At 38.4% G+C, this 19,438-nt stretch overlaps 1 protein-coding gene across 1 annotated transcript in view; it reads left to right on the top strand.

The window, feature by feature from the left end:
- The window catches only part of spict (magnesium transporter spict), a 34,991-nt gene that overhangs the window by 7,401 nt on the left and 8,152 nt on the right, over positions 1–19,438 (top strand). The window contains exons 2-4 of the mRNA XM_083125099.1: positions 10,905–11,048; positions 16,755–16,877; positions 17,772–17,914. Coding sequence (XP_082981225.1) covers positions 10,937–11,048; positions 16,755–16,877; positions 17,772–17,914 — 378 coding nt within the window. The 5' untranslated portion in view covers positions 10,905–10,936. The remainder of the gene's footprint in view (positions 1–10,904; positions 11,049–16,754; positions 16,878–17,771; positions 17,915–19,438) is intronic.

The following is a 19,438-nucleotide window of genomic DNA, read 5'->3' as shown; positions in this document are numbered from 1 at the left end:
TGCATATATTTTTATACCAAAACTAGCCTCAGACAGTGAGAAAGGAAGGAAAAGGGAGCCACTGACCCTTTGTACCCCCTGAAGTATAACATCGATATTTTTTTAATAGACAGATTTAGATGTGTTGTGCAATACATATATCAAACCTAACTATTCCAGACTACTTTCACACCTTTTTTCCATAAAAATTCACAAACAGCAGAAAACGTAACACTCCTAATGTAACAACATCAAATTATTATCGCAGTCAAACCTAACCATCCTAAGAACTAATTCCAATCTGAACACAAATGTATAATTTTTTTAAAATACTTACCAGAGATGGGACGAAGAGAAACTCTACAAGACAACAGAATATAACTGAAAATATGCAAATATGCATGTCAGAGACAGTTCCATATTTTCAAAATATGTTCTCAGAGCAATCCAAGTTACATTTGGAACGTCTGAGGAGGAATTCCACCAAACCACTCCCCACTTGCTGCCGTACTTCGACTTCATCCCTACATTTCTGTGATAGTGTCTGTTGGACTTGACACAATTCTTGTTCACACTAACTAAACCATCCTCCTGCAACTCAGAAATAAATATCCGGCTCCCACCTGAATGAGGCAGTAATGCTGAGTATGTCGGAACATTGCCCAATATTCATTTGGCTCTAAAGCACTTACCACTACAGATGCATGCCCACCTTTCCAAGCAAAAACAGAGTCCCATGAGAGTCTCACTTATTGCACCAAACTCAAATACCTTCTTGGTCAAGAATCATTTCATTTTCTGACGTCAGGCTAAATGCTTTCGTTGTTAGCTAAATGTAGTTTGATTATGCTAAGAAATTTAAACCTAACCAGCCTAAACTAACCATGAAATCATTCCATACTTACGTCAGAAGATGAAATACGGAGGTTGACAAGAAAGTGTTTGAGTTTGGTGAAATGAGTCTTACTTGTGACATGCACCGAAACATCGTCTGCAGTAAATCTCATTGTGCCCGACATCACACCAGGTTTGCCAACCTTCAATCTCTGATACTTTCAATATTGCTGCAAGATGCAAACCACAAACAACATGTAAAATTCCATTACCAGCCATTTGTCAATCTGCTGGCAAGTCATGTCTTTCAAAACCAATACCTTTCTATGAAAATACTACAAAATAAATGCATAATATATAATTCCATAGATTTACTGGAGATGGCGACGATGATAATGACATAACAAATAGTACCACCGAACATAATGTTCATATCTCTCTGTGTCTTTCTCTCTTTTGCTGGCTGGCTCGCTCTACAGCCCTTGGTGGGCCTTGCCCTCCTCCACAATCAGCCTCCAATCCTCTCTGTCATCAATTCTTCCCCTCTATCCTTTAATTTCCATCGTCCACACGTTTGCAGTGACGTCATCTATCCATTGAGGTCATGGTCTGCCCTTTTACCTGTGTGGTGAAGCTTTTCTCTCAGCATTCTACTTGGTATCCGGTCTTCCATCATTCTCTCCACATGTCCCAACCACTTTATTCCCTGAGCTTTTAACAAATCTCACTGTATGCTGGCCTTTTATTGAATCATCTAGCTTTGCATTATGTCTTATTCTCCAGTCATCGTCTTCTCGTATGGGTCCATATATCTTTCTTAATATCCATCATTCAAATACTATGAGACCATTTTCACCTGACAATTTCCAAGTCTTTGATCCATATGCAACAACTGATCATCCCAGTGTCTTATAAATTTTAAGCTTTGTATTTCTTGTAATAAGTTTATTTCTGAACAGCTGCTAATTTGCAAAATAAGGACTAGAGTGTGCGGCAAATCTCCTGCATATGGCCTTGAATGGCTGAACTGCACCAGCGAATCACAGACGTGCGGCGTTGTCTAGTTCAGAACCTGTTTCACCTCGCTACTAAATCGTGTACCTGGCGCTCGAAAATAAATAGATTATTTCAAGTGTCAGTAGTTCAACAGATAGAAAGATAATGAATTTATGAGTAAACAAGCATGATTGTAGCTTATACCATTCCCTCTGTAGAAGCAATGTTATTATAAACGTATTTGCATTGTATCGTTTTTGCTCTCCCTTCCTTACTGTTGCATTCCGAAACTTTCTGATTAGCGAAGGAAACAGGGCATGTTCGTTCCCAGTGATTATAGAATAAGAAGTTGATGAAGAGAGTACCGTCACTGTTCGTTTTTTCCATATCTTTAGTGGGTGTGTGGAGCATGTCATTGAGTAAACCAAGTGGTAGTGATAGTGAGAGAAAGAAAAAAATACAGTGTTGTACGAAGCCAGGCACAACAGGTGATTTTTCAGGTGTACAATTTTTTTTAAAAAAAGTGTTCGAGTGAAGAACAGAGAAGTAAAATTGACTTTATGAAGTGCCAGGCTCTTAACAGCTCAAGCATGTGGTGTGAATCAAGCTACCGTTTCTTGGATATGTTCGGGGGCAATACAAAGTGGATGGGGCTGCTCCAATGTTTCAATCACCTAGAAAGCACATTAACATACCGAAAAGAAAGACAAACTTAGATGACTGTGAAAAAGACATAGTTCCTAGAACTATCTTTGAAATTACGATCATGGCGAATTTTCTACTGCAAAAAAGATAACGTACTCTTTACGGGACAAAATATCTTACAAAGTCTCTACAACTTCCACCTTGAGAATATTGAAACAATTATGCAGTCCCTCTGGCATAATCAGGTATGTTCTTTTTTGACATTAAGTTTATTATATGTTATATTACTAATGTTCCGTGCTCTCCGTAACAAGGCATTTCGCTCAACCACCCTGTCTCTTTTCCGTGTGAGATTTGACATGGCACCGCTGCAGTGCGCTGCTATTGGCTATCACCATTTGCAGGAGATTTGACGCACACTCTAATGAGAAACTCAATATGCTGCCAAGGTAGATTTTTTAAATTTTTTTTTTTAAAAAAACAAACTAAACGTAACGTTTCAACATTCTAGCAAGGTCTTCTTCAGGAAGCCCACCTGCTGGAATGGTCCAGGATAGACAACTTTCTAATAATCTTGTGCCTGGAGAGGAGTGATTTTTGTGTATATACAAGGGGCGTATCATAAAGAATTACACTTTATTGTTTTAACGCAAAATTAAATGGCGTAATTCCATGCACTGCGCAGGATGGGCGCATAGGTACCTTGTCTACCGCCAGGTGGCAGCACCGTGTGACAGTGCGTAGTCTGTGGCCTGTGCAGCCGTTGAAACACAACGTCACGAGTGCTGTTGCGGACAACATGGAACAAGATGAACGTGGTCAATGATGGATGAGTTGGTTTTTGTGGAAGGAAAGGGAAACAACGGCACGTATCCATAGACGGTTAGTGGCTGTGTGTGGCGAGTATGCAGTGTCACGGAAAACAGTGTATAATTGGGTAACTGGCTGGAAAAACGGTCAAACGTCGACGGAGAAGGGAAAGAGTCCAGGGTGACATGCGAGTGTGAAAACAGACGCAAACATCGCGTGTGTGGAAAATGTCATACTGGAGAACAGGCGTGTGACGTTTACGGAACTGGAGAGGATTACGGGATTAAGCAGACGAACCCTGCAACGCATTGTGCACAGTGACTTGAAAATGGGTAAAGTGTCAGCTCGGTGGGTACCGAAATGTCTTAACACATGCCACAAACAACAATGCGTAGACATTTCCAGGATTTGGCACCGTCCGATTTTCACTTGTTTGGCACCATGAAGAAACCCCTGCGTGGTCACCATTTCAACAATTGTGAGGAACTCCATGAGGCTGTCCAGCGATGGGTGCACACAACTCCAAAGAACTGGTTTCAAAATGGTCTCGAACGACTTCCACACCGCTGGCATAAGTGTCTACAGCTCCAGGGGGACTATGTTGAGAAAGTGCATATAGTCGATTAAATGTATCTATGTCTGTATGTATCGAATACAATAAAGTGTAATTCTTTATGATACGCCCCTCGTATATCTTCCTGTTTTGTAACTTGTTTCATTTGTACTTGGTACAGAGTCTGATGAAGACCTTGCTAGAAGGTTGAAACGTTACATTTAGTTTGTTTTAAAATAAAATAAATTTCTGCCTTGGTCAGAATATTGAGTTTTTCATATCATGGAAACAAGGCTTAATGGGGCTTATAAAGGGACTAATACCTCAAACTTTTTCTCTCCAATTGTCAAATCTTGAGGTTCTCTTCTGATCTCAGAGTTAGACATTCTCATGTATTGTACTTAATCTTTTCTTCATTTACATCATCATAATTGTCCTCTCAAAAGGTAATTATGAGACACTGATGGGGAATTTTGTTTTGAAATTGGTTCATATAAAGTTTTTGGTTTGGTTTGGTGTTTTATGCTCACTTTATGCACAGTAAGGCTAATCGGGACTGGACCTACAGTTTAACACTAGAAGCGCCACCTCCGGTCAAAATGACCCGTATTTAAAATTTGACCATTTCTCAAATTGGATATTGCCAATAATCATCTTATTACTAATAAAACAAAATATTTTGTAAAAAAATACAAAAATATCATGAAACTCGGCGATTTTTATTTTCTATGCACTAATTACAACAATAAATATTCATTTTCTTAAAGGAAATAAGTTTCCATCATGAAGTTTCACATATTACTTTTTTTGCATTTCAGTACCTTTTCTACACCAGAAACACATTTTCCACAAACATATTTGTTGCACATTGAACAAATGTCACTTGTTTTGTTTTCATTGCACAATGCCACCTGACATTGGCGCCTCTTTCTGGAAACAGAGCCACTTACATTCCGTGCATGTGATATTGATGTTGACAATATTTTATTGGGCTTTGCATTCAAATGTCCTTCTCTCAGTTTCTCAGCTAATTCTATCAAAACGTTATGTCTTGTAACGTTCCTCCCCGTGACTGCCTTGTAAACTACCCATGCATTTATTGCTGCCAGATCTAAGATATTGTAAAACACATGTACCGACCATCTACGTGATGAAGCACGTACTGAATATTTGCGTGCCATTTGATCAACAACATCAACACCGCATTTAGTTTTGTTGTAATACTTGATTGTTTCTAGTAGTTTCATCTGGCTTTGCAAATCTACTTCTACATCTGAATGCATGGAGTTTAGGAGTAGAACATTTTTGTTTAGTTTAGCTTGCTATGCACACAATATAATGTCCCCCTTTTTTAGCAAACATGTTTCATACACTTGTGTTCTAATGTTCACAATTTCATTACGAATCTCCTTTCTATTTTTCTTCATAGTGCTAATTCGGCTCGTCGTCTTCTCCTTTATCTTCTCAGCGAGTTTTAGCGATGTGAAATAATTGTCAGTAGTTACATTTCTACCCGCATTTAGATAAGGTGAAGTAATTCTCAATACAACATTTTTAGGTACAGTCAGTGGCGGCTCGTGGTGAACCAAAGTGGAGGGGCGACAGCTCATAAATTTGCTCTACTTGTACTGTGAGTTTAATTGATTAATTTCGTATATAACAGCCAACATGATAAGAAATTGATATATTTGTCTTTACCGAATATCATTCTTTGCACGTTTGCACATATTATGATAAATTAATAATTATTTAACAGTAATGCGAAGATTGCGAAAGATGGAAGAAGAAATAGAGTTCTAACAGATTTAGTTGTTTGTTTTTTAACTTAACAGAGGGGAAAATTGATAAGCACAATGACGAATATTTACGTGCATTGAACGTGAAAATTTCTAGTAAAAATGTTACACAAAAAACGTTTCCTGTACAACATGACTAATTGATATATGAAATAGGGCAGCGAAGTAAATATCTCACTGGAAAGGTGATATCTGCGTTACCAGAAGCTCAAGCTCTACAGTAAAAACTTCAAACTTACCAGAAATCTTCTTCAGACATGCTTGTTCTAGATTCAAATACTGTCTAGGCCGGCCTAGGTTTTTTTATGTTTATTTTATTCATCTAGACTTCTGGGAGAAAAACTTCGCACCAACAAGTTCTCCACATAGCTCATCGCAAAAAACGCACAACTACAGCACACTAACGAAAAAGCTTCACTTTTCCATGGAAAACGAAGAAACAACAAGCAAAGAGAATCGAGTATTCTCTTTGCAACAAGTGTCAATGCTATCGTCTTCCCATGCAGTCATTTTATTGCCTCGGGGTTGCCAGACAATTTTGCCAAATTTTCAGAAATTCGTAGTACACAGGTTCCTGTAGCGGCTCTTGGTGAGTTTAGATGACTAGTTTCTAATTTATTTAACAGCCGGCTTGAAAAGAAATTGTGAAACTTTGTCACACTATCAGGGTTTTTTCAAAACGTGCTAATCAAAACATGTAATTAAATCTAATTTTGTGAGTAACACGAAGCTGTAACCGACTTCCGTGGCTATAAAAAGCCATGGATCCTGGGTTCGAATCCCGGCTTGGACATGGGTGTTCTTTGTGAGTGCCTTCCATCATTTAATTATCACTTATCCTCATCGTCGTGAATACCGAAAAGTTGCAGAAAGCGACGGTAAATAACAAATATCAAGCACCTGTCTGTACTTTTTCAGTTACCGATATTTTCTTTCCTCATTGGAAATTGCATTATTTATTGCTCTATGGAATACAGAATGATTTCTTTCGACGGTTGGTAATTTTCTTTCTTACGTTAACTTCATTGCTTCTGGCAACTCTTCATTGTTTACCATTCTCCAGAGAGAGGGCCAGTTTCGCCTAGGGTGTTGGTTTCGGACGACAAACCCTCCATCCTCCCAGCCCATTCCCAGCCACAGATCCCGCGCATGTTATTCCGCCAGTTCCCTCGCCTCTTACCCCTCGCGGCAGCGCCTGAAAATGCTCTACGTCTCGTAAGGTGGGAGGATGCCGCCCTGCCAAATTTCTCTCGAAGTTCCGTATTCCCCCGCACGGTGGCCTGCAAACTTCGCAATTGTCGCGGAAGAATTAATACAGAACCGACTAACCAACGATCTATAAGCAAAGGAATATTTGTAATTCAGACAATGTAAAAGATAATATATAAATGTTAAAGTAATGTTTGTTCACTTGTGATTACACACGGCAGTGCGGCGTCCGTATCGTCCTTATGAGCGGCCGCCCCTGGGTACAGTAACATTATCATTCCTTGGTTCATCTTTCCCAAGGTATGGAAAGGCATTGCACATGTATTTGGAATGTACGTCCACTAGTATCCAAAATTTTATACCAAATTTGTCTGGTTTGTTTGGCATGTACTGTGTAAATCTACACCTCGCTTTCGAAGGAAACAATTGTTCGTCAACTGTTAGATTTTCCCCTGGGGTGTAGCAACTCCTACAATTAGCTATAAATTTGTCCCAAATTTCAGAGCACAGTGCAAATTTATCAGTTTGTAATCGTTCAGATCTGGATGATTTTGAATCGAATGTAAGATATTTCATTATTTCCCTGAATCTGTTTCTTGACATTGTTGAAAGAAAGGTGGCCCCCAAAGTAGTTTTCCATAAAAAATCATAGTCTATAGAACTGCACCCATACACTCCTCTAGCATATAAAATAGCCAGGAAAGCGTCAAGTTCTTGTAATGACAAATGCCAGTTGGGTTGCTCCTTTCGAGCTGCTGCTTCTTCTGTACACTTCTGTATGTGTCGAAGCATGGAATCGTCTACAGTAAGATCTGGGTCCTTGACATCGGATTCATTTTCACTAATCTCCTGTAATAATTTCAAATATTCCTCTAGACTGAGGACACATTGTCTAGAAAACATGCTTACAAACTGCAGTGTTCAACCGAAACTGAGTCTTCACTTTCTCCTTTTTATCAGCTTTGACAATCGACAACATATATGGGCGAGTCTAAAATAGGAAGGTAGGATAGGGGTGGAAACTGTAAGTGCAACGTTCCAACCTAGAAGTGGTTTTCCATTAAAATACATTAGCGGTCAAAATGACCGGCAACGGCGCTTCTAGGTAGAAACACAAATATTTCCATTAGTATTATTTTTTTGTAAATAACGCATAGCAGTAATAACGTAATGCAAATTTTAGGAAAAGTCACAAAATTTCAACGCACAAAGAAAATTTTTTCTGTACAAAGCAAAAATTGAAATTTGAAAAACGGTCAAAATGACCCTACTTGGCGCTTCTAGTGTTAAAGTGGGATTCGAACCACTATGTGCCTCCACCGGGTATCGAACCCAGGACCCCTTGATTACAAGGCGATGACGTTAGCACTGCGCCATTGGGGAGGCCCTGGTTCATATGAAGTGAATGAAGGAATTATGAGCTAGAGATGCAGCTATATATTGACATATTTCAAATTTTCATACACAGAATATAGAATCAAGTTACATTTAAGTAGATTTGAAGATTATAATGTGTTGATTCATTTATCATATTAGGAAGATTGGGCTGCATTTATTGTACACTTAGAAGTCACAAAAGCAGCGACGTGCGGTGACCTTGGCACTTGAGGTACCAAGAGGTTGCAGTGCTCCAAAAATCTTCAGAGCTAGGTGCCAGGAATCCACCTAGCAATTGTGCATACTATAAGATGCTGAGCTAGCCCCCATGGCAGAGTGGTTAGCACATCGTGCTATGATGCCAGAGGTCCCAGGTTCGAATTGTGGCCCAGTCATGGATGTTTGTGAGTTTTCATTCATCATATCATCACTCATCCCCATCTTCGTAAATTAGCCAAAAGTGGCACAAGAAACAAAGTAAAGCAAATCGGTCTATAAGAAGCTGAGCATCACTGTATTGAAAACTTCGCTAAATCATGTGAGAAAGCAGGGGGTTGGGGGACAAAGAGTAAGAAATTGTTACTGATTCTATGGAAGGTTCACAACGTTGGGAAAAAAATAATTTGCTAACTTACGCTGTACTGCAATTTAAACTTACAATCTTCAAAATTTTGTACATGCAAACTGGCGACTGGGATTTTTTGAGCCCTGGTTATCGGTAATCTTTAAAGCATTGTCCTCCCCCATCTATCCACCTAAATGCACATATTGCATTGTTGTTTCAAAACCTGAATTTCATTTATCTGTATCCATTTCTGCAAAGACCTGAATGCTCTACGAAGTTTCACTTCAAAAATTTGATCACAATTTGCATCTAACGTTCTAATAGGCCAGTCCTTACTGTCACAGTAAAATAGATAGAACAGAGATGCTGAATAAACAAATAGAAATTCAAAATGGGTGTTATGCTGGTAATAAGCCTCCCCTTTGCATGAGTTTAAATTAGAAAACACAGCTGTTGCACTGACAATAAGTCAGGCCTTTGGTGCAGGAGACAACACAGATGATGTAAAAACATCACAGGAGAGGAAGAAAGTGTGGAAATACTAAGGTAATCAATCTAATAAACCTAATTGACTCTAAGCATATGTTTAGTAACACCATAAACTTGTGGGAGTATATTATAATTGTAAGTGAGCGTATAGGGGGAATATGAGATAGGAAATAAGGTTTCACGTGGAAAGAGACAAATGAAACACATATATATAGGTGCAAGCATACTTCAATTCTGAAAGTCTGCATAGATGGCAGCAGTAGTTCGTTTCCCAATTAGCAGTTTGAGAATCATGTATACAGAAGAATATGGGATGGATTGTTTGTTCTGCCCAAAAGATGCAGTAAGAGACCATGAAGTCTCTTATGCTTATAGATAGGTATGTATTTAATTTTATTTTAATTTATGTGGAAACCATGTGTGCATAATGACGACATTGGAATAACACAGTCTGAACTTGAATATATTTTTTTTTTGTAAGAAATCCATGTACCGTACTTACTCATGTATAATGCTCACTTTTTTCCAAAATTTTTGCTCCCAAAATCTGTGGTGCATATTATGCACAGAATAATTCAGATGGCCGATATAAAACCGTACAGGGTCATTCCATGATTTGGGACACTTGCATTGATTTTTCATGTTTACGGAACCCTATCATGTTATATATCGTTGTAATGCTTAAATCATGCAGTTTCTGAATATGGCAACAGTATTCCATTCAAGATAACGAAACTAATGTGAAATGCAGTTGAAATATATTCATCACAAAATGAAGCAATGTTCTGATTTCTATTATGCTTTGGATGAAAGAAAACATAAGGAAAAAGAAAACAATAATTAAAATATATTACTGGCCAAATAATATATATATATATATATATATATATATATATGGAGTGTGTAATTTCCTTAATGGAAGATATCTTGTGCTGCTAACTGCTAGTTTGAAGGTCTCTAATGTGCCTTGTATAAATGTTCCATTAGTCACGGAATAAGTATTCTTTTAGAAAAAGTAAAGAAGGAATGAGCAAAACTATGTATAAAAGTTTGAAGGCCATTTCACATGATTTTTCATTTTTTAATGTAATGTTCTGTGACACAAGAAAAGCAGTGCAACTCTGGCAGAATTTGACCATGCACCTTACGTCACATGGGATGCATTTCAGCAGTATTTGTTGGGCAAAAAAATAACAGAAAATAACTTCCTGAGCACTGCAAATCCATAGTGTAATTTTGATCTCACTTTCTACTATTACAGAATAAAAAAGGTGGTTAAAGAGTGAAAGCTTTGGGAGCTAAACACAGTGGAGGGAGAGAGGGGAGGTGGCATTAGTTGGAGACTTATTGTTTACACAAGAGGGTATTGTCCTCTTGGTCCACATAGCAACAGGTGACTCATTGAATAGGTATGATGTCATTCACTCTTGATCAGCATAGCAACAGCTTTACGACCTACAACTAAGGAAGTCAGTGAGCCATTTCTTGAAACTGCATTGAACTGAGCATTATATACGAGATATAATTTTTTGTAACTTTTTTTACCCATAAAAAACCAGGGTGCGCATTATACATGCACGTGCACTATACATGCGTAAATACGGTATTTATCACTAATCTGTGTCCTTCATACTCAGTTATGCAATTTCAGGAAGAAACCTGGGTGTACTGAGATGCACAAGAATGGCAGTGAACAATGGAAGTTGTGTTAGTGCGAATTTGGAAAGGCAACCGTATGACACAACACAGTTTTATATAGGTTTGGGATTAGCAGTGAGTTCAAGCATTTTTATAGGTAAGCATAATGTAGTTTGTGTATGAGCGACTGTATTTACCCAACTTGTGCAAACATCCAGTGAATTGGTGAACATTATTCCCCTTCCCCATTGCACACTGGTCGCCATTAAAATTGCAACACCCAGAAGGAAATGAGATAGAAACACGAAACTTGGATATATGTAGTTCATAATAAGATAAGAAAATGATTACAGTTAGAGCTCAGTGGTGTGACATGTGACACGTAGAACATGGTTGCATAACCCCAAGGAGCTAGTAGCGTGTACAGCCTCCACGGGCGGCAATAACTGCTGCAACACAGCGAGGCATGGACAGAATGAGTCTTATCGATGTCTGCTTGCGGTATGGCGTCCCAAGCGGCTTCCACACGGTGCCAGAGGTCTTCAACATTACGTGCCGGAAACCTGAGTTGGGCCAGCCGGCGACCCACCATGAACCAGACATGTTAAATTGGCGACATATCCGGCAAATGTGCTGCCCAAGGAAGCAGGGGCACGTGGTTAGCTTCCATAAATGCGAGGACATTTCTTGCAACATGGGGGCGCACGTTATCCTGTTGAAAAGTGGCATTATGCAGTGCATGGATTAATGGGACAGCAACAGGGGTGAGAACCTGTGTGATTTACCGTTGGCTGTTCAATGTCCCTTGAATGCGTACGAGACGCGAACGAACACCTATGGCGATGGCACCCCATACCATGACACCAAATGAAGGCCCTGTGTGATGATGCATGATGCAGGCATCATGAAGCCTAGTGCCACGGTGCCGCCACACGCATGTAGGTCCATCATGATGTTGTATACAGAAGCGGGATTCATCAGAGAACAATACAGCATTCCACTCCGCCATCCATGCATGACGGTCTTGGCACCATCTCAGACGCAAATGCCTATGCTCGAGCGTCAGAGGAATCCGCAACAGTGGGCGCCGGGAAAAAATTCCCCGGTTCACCAAACGACGAAGCACGGTTCGTGGGGACACTGGACGTTGTAAAACATCCCGTACTTCATGCGCAATCCTCATTGACATGGCCTTTCTGTCTGTAAGGGCCATGCGTATCAGACGTCTGTCCTCTCGTTCCGTCGTCCGACACGGACGTTGTGAACCTCTACGTCGCTCTACAGTGCCTTCCTGGACCCACTGGTTCCATACACGGATCACTGTGGATGCATTCCGTCCTACACGGGCACCGATCTCACGGTAGGATAATCTGCATTCACGATATGCAACAATTCGGCCTCGATCAAACTGGGAAACCTGCTGGAATCGCTGCCATATTCGACGATGTGGCATTGCTGACCGATTTTAACACACTACACTCACGACCATGCACTTTCACTGCTCTTCTGCACCTATCTGACCTGCTACAGGTACCACTTACCAGATGGCGTGGCAGGTGCACATGATGCATGACGGCCTTGAACACCTAATCATTTCCTTCTGCACCTCTCCTCTACACACTGTGCACATTTCGTCCGATTCCGATTACTCCTTCTGGGTGTTGCATTTTTAATGGTGAGCAGTTTATATCAGTGTTTCACTTGGAGATTTGTGTAACCACTGAAATATGTTGCAAAGCAATACTGTATGTAGCTTTTAAAGTGATGTCTGACCTCCCGGATGGTGTATTGATATCATTGTTGTCTTGTAATCAAAGGGTCCCAGGTTTGATCGCTGGTGGAGTCACATTGCCCCGATGGCACAGTGGTAGCATCGTTGTCTTATAATCAAGTGATCCCAGGTTCAATACCTGGTGGGGGCACATAGTGGTAAACTGTAGGTCCAGTTTCGATTAGCCTTACTGTGCATAAAGTGGACTTAAAACACCAACTCTAAAAGTCCTGATTTTAGCAGATAATATTTGCAAGAAGAGAAATGGTCAGGAAGTTGAGCTTTACTTCATAAAGAGCTGTGATATAGATGTGCTCATTCACCAAGTTTCAACCCTTAGACATGCCCCCCTTTTTTCTAGAAATTATTAAAAAGTTGGAAAAGTGAAAAAAGTGCACCTTTCACAGGTAGACATCTTTGGTGCGGGACCTGATAAAAATATACAATCCCTCCCCATAACAGTTCGATATGAATATATTATGTACCAAAAATTAGGATTTTCAGATTTCATTATAAGTACCTTTAATATTAACACAAAGTTATGGTAAGCATATGCAGAAGTACGGATAAATGAGAGTTTACTGTATATACATCATAAATCAATTGACAGTGGACAAATAACTCACAAAGGGGTTTATCAAAACATACAAGAAAAAGTTATATGAGGTAAATAGACTAGATATACATGAAAGCAGTAAGCATAAGCAAGTTGCACGTTCCAACATGCACAATCGTTTTCAGACATGCATCTCATGGAAATTCATCACTGGTGCCTCATTCATATGCTTGCAGCTCAAGAGAAAGGTTGTTTTTCTGCAGTTCTGTGTATCGTTACATCCATTTAGTGACAAAATGGAATGTGATTTAGGTAAATTAAGTGGTGAAGAATGTCATAAGGATGTGTATGGGTCAGTATTAAGAAGCATTAAAGTATTTGGTGACCAGTGAAGAAAAGAGGAATCTTCTGATATTGAGAAGAAGCAGTGGCATTGGAAACATATGCAACTACCGTGAAGTAAAGTTTTCTCGAAAGTATCATCATCTTTTTGGTCAATTGTGTAGCGACTCTCTAAAAAATCCATAAAAAAGTCATAACTAAAGGACTTCCAGAAATTAAGAGTGCACATGTACTAAAGGAAAAGAATTATGTTGTAGATCTGATTCCTGGAAAATCATTATGTGCTACATGCTACACAAGTCTATTTGTTTTGAATGAAAAGTGCAATTACAAAAACAATGATGTCACCTCAAAAAAAGGTGACATAGTTGTGTGTATTTTATGATGCAAACTGGTATATTGGAATTGTTGAAGAAGTCAGCATCGAACATGATGACCTCAAAGTTAATTTTTACGAGCTACAAGCTTACCATAACTTTGTGTTAATATTAAAGGTACTTATAATGAAATCTGAAAATCCTAATTTTTGGTACATAATATATTCATACCGAACTGTTATGGGGAGGGATTGTATATTTTTATCAGGTCCCCCACCAGAGATATCTGTGAAAGGTGCACTTTTTTCACTTTTCTAACTTTTTAATAATTTCTAGAAAAAAAGGGGGCATGTCTAAGGGTTGAAACTTGGTGAATGAGCACATCTATATCAGAGCTCTTTATGAAGTAAAGCTCAACTTCCTGACCATTTCCCTTCTTGCAAATATTATCTGCTAAAATCAGGACTATTAGCATCAATGACCTACTTCTTCAAATGTAAATTTTACCCTTTCATAATTCATATGTAACAATGGCTAATACACAGTCTTGTAGCTTACAGTTTGCTGATCATTTTGTTTTTTGTTCCACATCGATAGGATAATTAGGGGCTGAGGTATTTCAGATTCGGTAACCCCTTATGACACCATCAAATGGCGGATCTTTGAAAACAAATATGGCTGCCACTCGAAACCTACAGCCACTAAAATTAAAATAATGACTGTTTTCAACTAACAACATGGTAAAGTGACTGCACAGAGAAAATTAGATTTTTTAAAAATTGTCTAGCAACGATTTTCTCATATCCTGGACCTCTTGACATGGATTCACCCTTGATGCTTTTTATTGATTGACCAATCATTTGTGTAAATTTTAATGGACATAAATGAAAATATTTTCAATAAATTAAAAATACAAAACTTTGTTACTTACGTGAAATGAGTAAGCAACGACGTTTCGGGAACTACTGTTCCCTTCTTCAGGTCCTTTTCTCGGCTATCCGAAATATACCATAGCCTCGTCAAACCGTATCATTCGTCAGGAAAAAGGAAAGGGTACAAATTTGGTAAAGGTAAAATCTGGAAAACACTTCTAAAACCTTTGCTTCCCCCCATGTTCTCTATTATTTGTTAAAACTATCACTGTAAAACCTTCACTCTAAAAATCCTTTGTGCAATTAAAACACTAAAAAATAAGGGACGCCCTCATGTTATGCCTTCAGTTTTCATCCAATTGGTACCGTTTCTTCCTTGTTTTCCAAATTTTACCTTTACCAAATTTGTACAATTTCCTTTTTCCTGACGAATGATACGATTTGACGAGGCTGGTATATTTCGGATAGCCGAGAAAAGGACCAGAAGGGAACAGTAGTTCCCGTAATGTCGTTGCACAAAATAGATACTCATTTCACGTAACTAACAAAGTTTTGTATTTATTGAAAATACGAATTAATATATATAAAGTGAGTAAGTTGCACATATCGTGAATTATGAATATGAAAAATGAAAATGTATTTACGCTGAGTCCAAGGTTGGCAATTTCTTTTAAATAAGAAAATATGTTCTAACCTAAAACAAACACACTTATAACAAATCATACCTTATTCTTCTACGCTTTATATTATTCTTTCTACTTCGGTAGTTCCTGCAAGTGCAGTAAACATCCTTTTATTGATAGATTTCAGATCACAAACTCCCTTTGTTAGCCATTTATATGTAAATCAGTAATAATCAAGATTATGGTTGGAACCCTCCATTTTTTTTTGTTTATTTATTTGTTGTACCTTCTGTTGCAACATTGTGATATCGATTTTCAACATGAAAACTTGAAATATAGATCGCATTACTTGAGAGTACTTCTTGTAGCTTTGTTCATCATTTCTGATCATGTAAATCTCTAATAAAGATGCATATCTTTTTCTGAATCTGTATTGATTATATTTGTTTATGTACATGAAGTAACAGCAAGTGAATTGCAAGAAGTGGTAGGACTTTTGATATTTGTTCTAACTCTTACAAGGATATACATTTTTGTTTCGTCTACAGTAAAACCTCGTTAATCTGGACTAATAGGGGGGATAAGTTGACTGGTTTAACGAAAGTCCGGATTATCTGAAATAACCTAAAAGAACAGTAGAAAGTGCATTGAAACTCCGTTTATAGCAACAAAACATGTTTATTATGGTGTATTTAAAGGGCATAGGCCTAAATACAATATACAGTACAAAGTCTGCGGGAAACAGAATTTCATCAGTGGTTGGCTGTCTTTTCTTTGGGAAGTTCTCTTGTCGACTTCTAGCCATATTTAGAACCTTGCATTTTGCTTTTGGCCAGGGGGGGGGGGGGCTTTTGTCTGTCTGGCTTATTGGTGTCCAGATTAACGAGGTTTTACTGTACTTTAATTTTCATTTGGAAAAATGTTTAAAAGGACTTTAAAGACATTTTTTTTTTTAAAAAAAAAGAGAGAGAGACAGTACGGTGGAACCTCGATTTTATGTTTTTCATGGGACCAAGCTGGAAAAACTTAAAATACAGGAAAATGTAAAATCCAGGAAAATTTATTAACGTTTGACTATGTTGGAACCATCAAGATCGAATGTATAATGCAGGAAAATGTAAAATCGGGGTTCCACTGTATTTGTTAAACTTATCAGTCCATCTCTATTAGAAATACATAGTTGTATCTGATTTTGAATAAAAATATTGTTTGAGCACATCTAAACTTTTTGAGTGCATGTTATTTGTATTGATACTGTACATTCTTCATATTCATTGTATCTAAAATGTGTAACTTAAAACTAAGTTTAGTGGCCTTGTTTTCAAATTTACCCCATCTTGTAAATTTGTTATGAAGTGACTCTTACAAACTCTACTGTGCAGGATCAAGTTTTATTATCAAGAAGAAAGCCTTGTTGAGGCTAAACCGTGCAGGGTCCTTGCGTGCAGCAGCTGGTGGCTATGGGTACTTGAAGGAATGGATTTGGTGGGCCGGATTGCTGTCAAGTAAGTACAAGATGTAAGATTGTTGGAAAGAATTCAACTGGTGGATAGTAATGATTAGGGACATTGATTTTTTTCATGCTGCACAAAAATGCAAAATGTGTGAAACTGATGTAATTTTGTGGAGCAACAGTGCTCTAGCCAGAAGGGTGTCTGACTGCTACGTGGGAGACCCGGGTTCAGTTCCTGTGTGGGTGATGTAAGGTTGCAATTTTTCCAGCATTGTCCCCACCTACAGTGGCTCCAAGGCTCACTCAGCCTCATGTCAGGTGCCCAGAGCATGGTGCTGATCACATCACCTCCAAAATGACCCAACATTGAGAACGTGTGGGTCCCTACCCTCACTTTCTCTAAATGTGCCATCATGGCACAGTGCTATATGTGTAGGGAACTTCATCTTTTTACCTTTACCTGATGTAATTTTTAGGATCCTGCAATCTGGATCCAACTGATAGAATATGCACAAATTTAATTTGTGAAGAAATGTGAATTGCCTGTTTTTTAAGTAGAGTGGACAGTTCTTTTGCAAAATGTTACTGAAACTCCCCTCACCTGAAAGGGTGCATGGAAGTATCCCCAAATTGTTGAATAGGCTCTCCAAGACATATTACTTTAAATAAATACACATGAGTGATTTACTAATTTTTTCCGCAAGACTTACCTCTACTAATTTCAGTGGCCCCTTTTGCGCTTTGAAACAACAAGTTCCCATATGGATGGGAAATAAATAGAACCATTACAAGTATATCTTGCAGGAAAAGTTAGTAAGTTGCTTATGTGTATTTATTATAGTACCGCATCATGAATGAACATGAACAGATTTCTTTGATAAATGTACTTGATATAGGTGAATACTGTATTTCATTATGATTTCGAATGTCCTTTGCTTTCTTTCAGTGGGTGTTGGAGAAGCAGCTAACTTTGCAGCATATGCATTTGCACCAGCCTCACTTGTAACACCCCTTGGAGCATTAAGTGTGTTAGTGTCTGCGGTTCTTTCTTCACGATTCTTAAATGAAAGGCTCAATTTACTTGGGAAGGTGAGATTTTTAGTGAAGCTTTTTTTATATATAATAATACATGGTAACTTAACGAAAAGTTCCGTGAAAGTTGTGGCTCAAAAACTTCTTGCCGCCTCCTCAATTTCCACAACTCGGAGATCTATGTGTAATGATGATTCCAGGTATACTGCAATCCAATGATGTATCCACACACTACCTCTCCTCCAACACACATAAAATGTTCCATAAAAGCCCAATTTATGGTCAATTTGGTGCTAAATATACCTTTATACCCCATTTAAAAATGGGTTTATATCTCCCAGATGGAAGATTCTGTGTTACATGTGATGTACAGGGTGTGTCAAAAGTAATAGCGTAAAAAAGTCTCAGTAAACTTGGGTCTGCAAACAAGCCGTTTTCGAGATAATCGGGAATGTGTGATTACAAGCTGCCACTAACTTCATTGTTTGTAAACGTCATCCTAGTTGGTAAAATGTTAATTATGTGTGGTTAGGAGCCGTCACTTTGTAAACATTTTGTAAACACCAAGTGCTTTGCTCCTTGCACGTTCCGAGGTTTGCTCTTTGTTTACAAAACAGAACATTTCCGAGAAGTGGCGTTGGATGGATACAATCAGTACACAGTCTAGCAATGAGATCTCCAATGACTTTTCTTACTGTATTATTAGCATTTTACCAATTAGGATGACGTTTACAAACAATGAAGTCAGTGGCGGTATGTAATCACACATTCGCGATTATCTCAAAAACGGCTCGTTTGCAGACCAATGTTTACTGAGACGTTTTTGCTTCTATTATCATGTACTTTCACCTGTGTCAGTTTGCGCTATTACTTATGAGACACCCTGTATATTTGCATGTAATTTGTGCTGCATCAACAAAAAACAGCCTACGCCTTCTGTAATTGGAGGTTTAATCCTCTGTAAAGAATAAATAAATAAATTCGGTATAAACCTCTGCCGCAACCTCCCATTGCTTGCTATTCGTCAACCCTGGAGAAGATGTGTATACCAATGCATCTGCCTGCAATTGAAGAAACTGATTGAACTGAACTCTCCATATGAAATAATTTATGGCATGGCACACTTTTTTTTCCTGGCCTGATACCAATACAAATGTTTTGGTATCACCCTATACCAGTGGTACCAGTATTGGTTGGAACATAATCGCCAATACCAAAGATACTTTTCAGGGTTTGGGTGTTTTGAGGAGTCATCGGAAAGTGCCATGTACACTTTTCTGGAGGCTAAATATCCAATTCAAAATGCATAATTGTAATTATTTTTGCAACAATATTCTGGGGAGAAATTGCTTTTGTGATTAAATGATTATGTCCTGTGAAATTATGACTATTTTAAAGCAAAAATCTAGTAGATTCATTTGGTATAGTTCCATTGAAGAAGATGTATTAAAATTTACAATTACTATTTGTCATACACTGGATACGTTGTGTGTAGAAATTTCAGTGAATAATGCAAGCTCGACCAGGACTCGAACCCGGGTTTGTTGCATAATTGCTCTATGAAATGAGGTACAGAACCAG

The sequence above is a fragment of the Lepisma saccharinum genome, chromosome 7, assembly GCF_977018435.1.
Source record: "Lepisma saccharinum chromosome 7, izLepSacc3.1, whole genome shotgun sequence".
In the NCBI taxonomy this organism is placed as follows: Eukaryota; Metazoa; Arthropoda; class Insecta; order Zygentoma; family Lepismatidae; genus Lepisma; species Lepisma saccharinum.
This window is presented reverse-complemented; position numbering and strand designations above follow the sequence as displayed.